General features: G+C 37.4%; 1 protein-coding gene across 1 annotated transcript; it reads right to left on the reverse strand.

Annotated features, from left to right (window-relative positions):
* Window positions 1-695: 695 nt before the first annotated feature.
* LOC138128229 (putative nuclease HARBI1) lies at window positions 696-2,547 on the reverse strand. Its single transcript, XM_069044420.1, has one exon. The coding sequence runs from the start codon at window positions 2,380-2,382 to the stop codon at window positions 1,294-1,296; it is 1,089 nt and encodes a 362-aa protein (XP_068900521.1). The 5' UTR covers window positions 2,383-2,547; the 3' UTR covers window positions 696-1,293.
* Window positions 2,548-4,381: the final 1,834 nt, after the last annotated feature.

The following is a 4,381-nucleotide window of genomic DNA, read 5'->3' on the forward strand; positions in this document are numbered from 1 at the left end:
CGACACATTTTAGGGTTAAGAAAAGATCAAAAAATTTTAAAGTGGAAGAAACGGCTGTGCTTGTCGAAGAAGTCGAGAAGCGAAGGGCTCTATTGTTTGGTCCTCTCAAGGGTCCGAATTTAACTCAATTCCACCGGGACAGAGGATGGCAGCAGGTGGTAGACGCTGTCAACGCTGTCGCTCCCACAGTACGGACGGCAGCAGAATTGAGGAGTAAATTTAAGGACCTGAAGACAAGGGCCAAACATAGAGTCAACGCGGTTAAGCGAGAGGGCCGAAAAACTGGGGGCGGTCAAAATGAAGCCAATACACCCCTTTCTGTTATCGATGCCAAACTTTCCCAATTTATTGGTACCGATAGCATTGAGGGGATTGCTGGTGGAGTTGACCCTTTCAGGCGTCAAGGTAGGGTCAGATAAGTAATATTTTTTGCACTTTTTATCATTCTACTTACAGTAATCAATCCCGGTCCTTCGACGAGCACAGCTCACATTCCAGATGTGATTATATTTGGTATGTATGCAATAATTGATATTTTCAGTTTCAGATATTTTTTCACTGTTTTTCCACTCGTTTTTTATGTAAAACAATTAAATAATAGTACTGAATATAATTTAGAACCCATTCCCGAAAGGCCACCCCTTGTAGATCTTCCGTCCTCATCCCTTAACCCGGTCGATACAAATGAAGGTATGTACATTTCGAACTACATGTTTTATTGATACACAAAAAATTAAATCACCAATAACATTCAGTCATAAACACATTCTTTATAAACATACGAAAACAATTTGGAATTAACAAAAATATTATGAACATAAAAAAAATAATTATGAATCTGTTTAATCGGCCAGATCCCAATCCTGTAGTACCCCCATCTTCTACACCAATCCTAAAACCACCCCCACTTCCCAGACGAGGCAAAAAAAGGACGATCGAGGCGGTACTAAAAGAAGCCGAGGAAACGACATGCTTGCAAAGAGAAACCAACCAAATCTTGGGAGAGTTGGTTTCTGAAATGCGACAAGCGCGGTCCGACCTCAACAGTCGTTTAGACCAATTAATAAATTTAAAAAAATTGAAACTTGAATTATTACAAGAGGGCATAGAACTCAAAAGAAAAAAATTAAATATAAATTAAAAATATATTGTTGCTGTTTTATTTTAATGATTAATAAATGAAAATTATTAATCATTTGGTGTTTTTTTGTACAACAGCTTTTACTTTATGCAACTGAATATGTATCTGAAAAAAAAAAAATTGAAAGCATAAAACACATCAAAAAACCTAGATTATCGAGTGAAGTGTCTTGCAATGAGATCTCTACGAATGTCCATATAATTCCCAGGGATGGCCCCATGACAAGGTTGTAAGTCGTCAGGGAGAGGATGATCTTCGAAATCAGCCACATCTAAATTGTACTGAATGCAAATATTATGCAGCACACAACAAGCAGCAATTATTTGACAGACCTTACCGGGTTCATAAGCAAGTGGACGGTCTAGAACACGCCAACGACTCTTTAAAACACCATTTGTTCTTTCAATTGGGTTTCTGGTGGAAATGTGCACAGAATTGTACAAATGTTCTGCCGGTGATGTTGCATTTGCCACTGGTGTCATAATCCACGGTTCCTGGGGGTACCCGGAGTCCGCAACTAACCAACCTTCAGGAAAAGTACCACCCTCTTCAAATGCATTCCGTACAGCTGAATTTCGCCAGATGTATGAATCATGATTTGAACCTGGGAACTCGGCAAAAACATTGTAAATTTTCAAATCTGGTCCCGCAATTAATTGAACATTGATCGAATGGTAGAGATGTCTGTTAAAATATTGTTCCGGGGCATTGCTGGGTGCTTGCACTCTACAATGTGTACAATCGATTACTCCCAGTACATTTGGAAATCCAACTCCATGCTGGGTCAACCCTAGTTGGTAAAATGCCTGTTTAACTTCGGTGAATTCTCTGGCAGTTGGAAAACGAATAAACTGCTGCGAGACGGCTACTAGAGCGCTAGTCACTTCACTGATCGCGTTTGAAACAGCTGATTGTGAAATTCTTGAACTACCTCCAACTAACCATTGAAATCCACCCGAAGCATAAAACTGCAATGCAACATATAATTTATGCGTAGGTGTGAGATGTTCGTAACGTCCTCGCCTTGTATTTCGTTCCAAACTTGGTGTTAGAACTTCCAGCACATAATTGAAAACACGACGGTCCAGGCGTGTTTTCTGGAAGAGATTTCTCTCCGACATCTCCTGAATACTAAAAGGTATTCTTGCTAACCTTTGTTCTTCTTCGTCACTGTCGCTATCACCACGATTAACTAATTCATCCACAACTAAAGCGGCCAAGACCTGCCTAGCTGCAGCCATTTTCGCGGTGTAAAAATGACAGAACAGAATGCAACTGCTTACAACCGTCCAATAGGTAGTTGCAAATAGCAGATGCAAATCGCGCGACAATTCGAACTTGAAATCGGTTGTAAATTTATTTGCAACGTTGCCATGGGAAACGTAGTTTGTCCCGGTTGTAACTCGACTTGAAATTGGCCCATAAGCAGAAACCGCATTAATAATGGGTCTGTCACAATTGTGTTAATGTTAGTGGTAATGTTATAATGTTAGTGGAGATGGCAATGGTAATGTTAGTAGTCCAGTGTTCACAATAATGTTAACGGAATGTTACTCTTACAGCTGTCAACGTGGTGTGAACTGTCACTGCGCCTGTGCGTGCGTGAAATTCTCGATGGTGATTGGTAGATGTTAACGAAGATGTTAAAGAACCAGACATTTTCTGGATCTCTTAACATCGTGTCTAACATTAACATCACCATTACCATTATTGTGAACAGTTGAACGTTTCACCAATGTTCTGAAGATTAACATTCTGGCTAACACTAACATTAACATTACCATTAACACTATTGTGACAGATACATAAGACAGCTGCATTTAGTCCTGTGTAACCTTAAATTCGAAAAGGTAGAATCATGGTTGTTTTTGCTTAGTAGTTCTCCCATATGATCCACCGCTTTAACTGCAGCATGATTGAGAATAAACATTGTTAATTTCAAGTCTTGCTTCTTCTCCTCTTTTGTTAAAAGGGTTGGTTTAACTAAAACAACATTTATGTGTATTTTAACTAATTTGAAAATATCAAATTACAATAATGATTTACTGTTTGTTTTTTTGGAATAACTTTTGTTTTAGCGTTACTTATATGCAATTTTGTTGTTGCATGCTTTTTTAAATCCGAATAGTGTATTCGCAAAGTTGAATGGCAATAAAGACAATAACCTTGACTAATTTTACTGTTGGGATCCTTGTGTTCTTGTAGCCATCCTATAATCAAGAGAAAATTAGGTTAGGCGAGTTATAATTGCAAATACAGTAGAGTCTCGATATAGTGAACTAATTAATGAACGGCTTTGTCACTTCATCGAGGTTGTTCACTATTCAGAGGTTAGGTAAAAATACTCAACATTGTGTTTATTACATTAAAACAATTTAATATTTCAAGCTATAAGTACGTACCTGCAGTAATTATAGAATAAAATAAAGAAACCTAAATTCTGAAAAAAATACATGATGGAAAATAAACGATGTAAAATATAATTACCCAGTAGACTGAAAAAATGCGTTACTTTAGTTTGCTTTGTTGGCTTATTGTACATTTTTTTAACCAATTTAGCTCTCAGGTCTTGAAGAGCAACTACACTAGAATATTCTACTTCATCCGAGTTTTCTTCAGCCCACTGAATAACATTATTCAAAGATTTCAATGCTTCACCAGTTGAAATCAACTTATCTGTCTCAATCATATCTCTAGCAATATCAGAGTCCTCGTCTTCAATTTCTACGTCTTCATCTTGCTCATTTTCTGGCTGGCGGTCCTCATTCCAAACCTCAACATCATTCCGATCACATACCTGTAAAATTATCATTTTGAGAACACACCTACATATGTACATACATACATAGATTTTTATTATTGTTTTTACTTACATTAGGGTTTATGAGGTTTAAGAAATTGGTGACTTCAAATTGTGCATATTCTGGATCCTCATCATTTAATCGTAACTTTAAATCACTTAGGAGAATGTTTTCTTCTTCCTCGTCAAAATCGTGTGTTTGCGGAAAAATTTTATTCCAACATTTTCTAATGAGTACTAATGACTGTCGATTTCAATTTCTCCCAGGCCAAATGCAAATTTAAAGCGACATCTCTTAGAGTTACGGCTTTTAACGCTGCTCCGACATCATTTTGCGAAAGCACGCTAGATAACAAATTTTTACGATAAAATAATTTTGTCAGACGTATTGCATTTTGGTCCATGGGTTGGATTAACGGGGTAACATTTGGTGGCATGTA

Source organism: Tenebrio molitor, chromosome 4, assembly GCF_963966145.1.
Source record: "Tenebrio molitor chromosome 4, icTenMoli1.1, whole genome shotgun sequence".
Lineage (NCBI taxonomy): Eukaryota > Metazoa > Arthropoda > Insecta > Coleoptera > Tenebrionidae > Tenebrio > Tenebrio molitor.

Bases quoted from the DNA above. Each gene is read 5' to 3' on its own strand.
- LOC138128229 (XM_069044420.1), bottom strand. From the start codon at position 2,382: ATGGCTGCAGCTAGGCAGGTCTTGGCCGCTTTAGTTGTGGATGAATTA.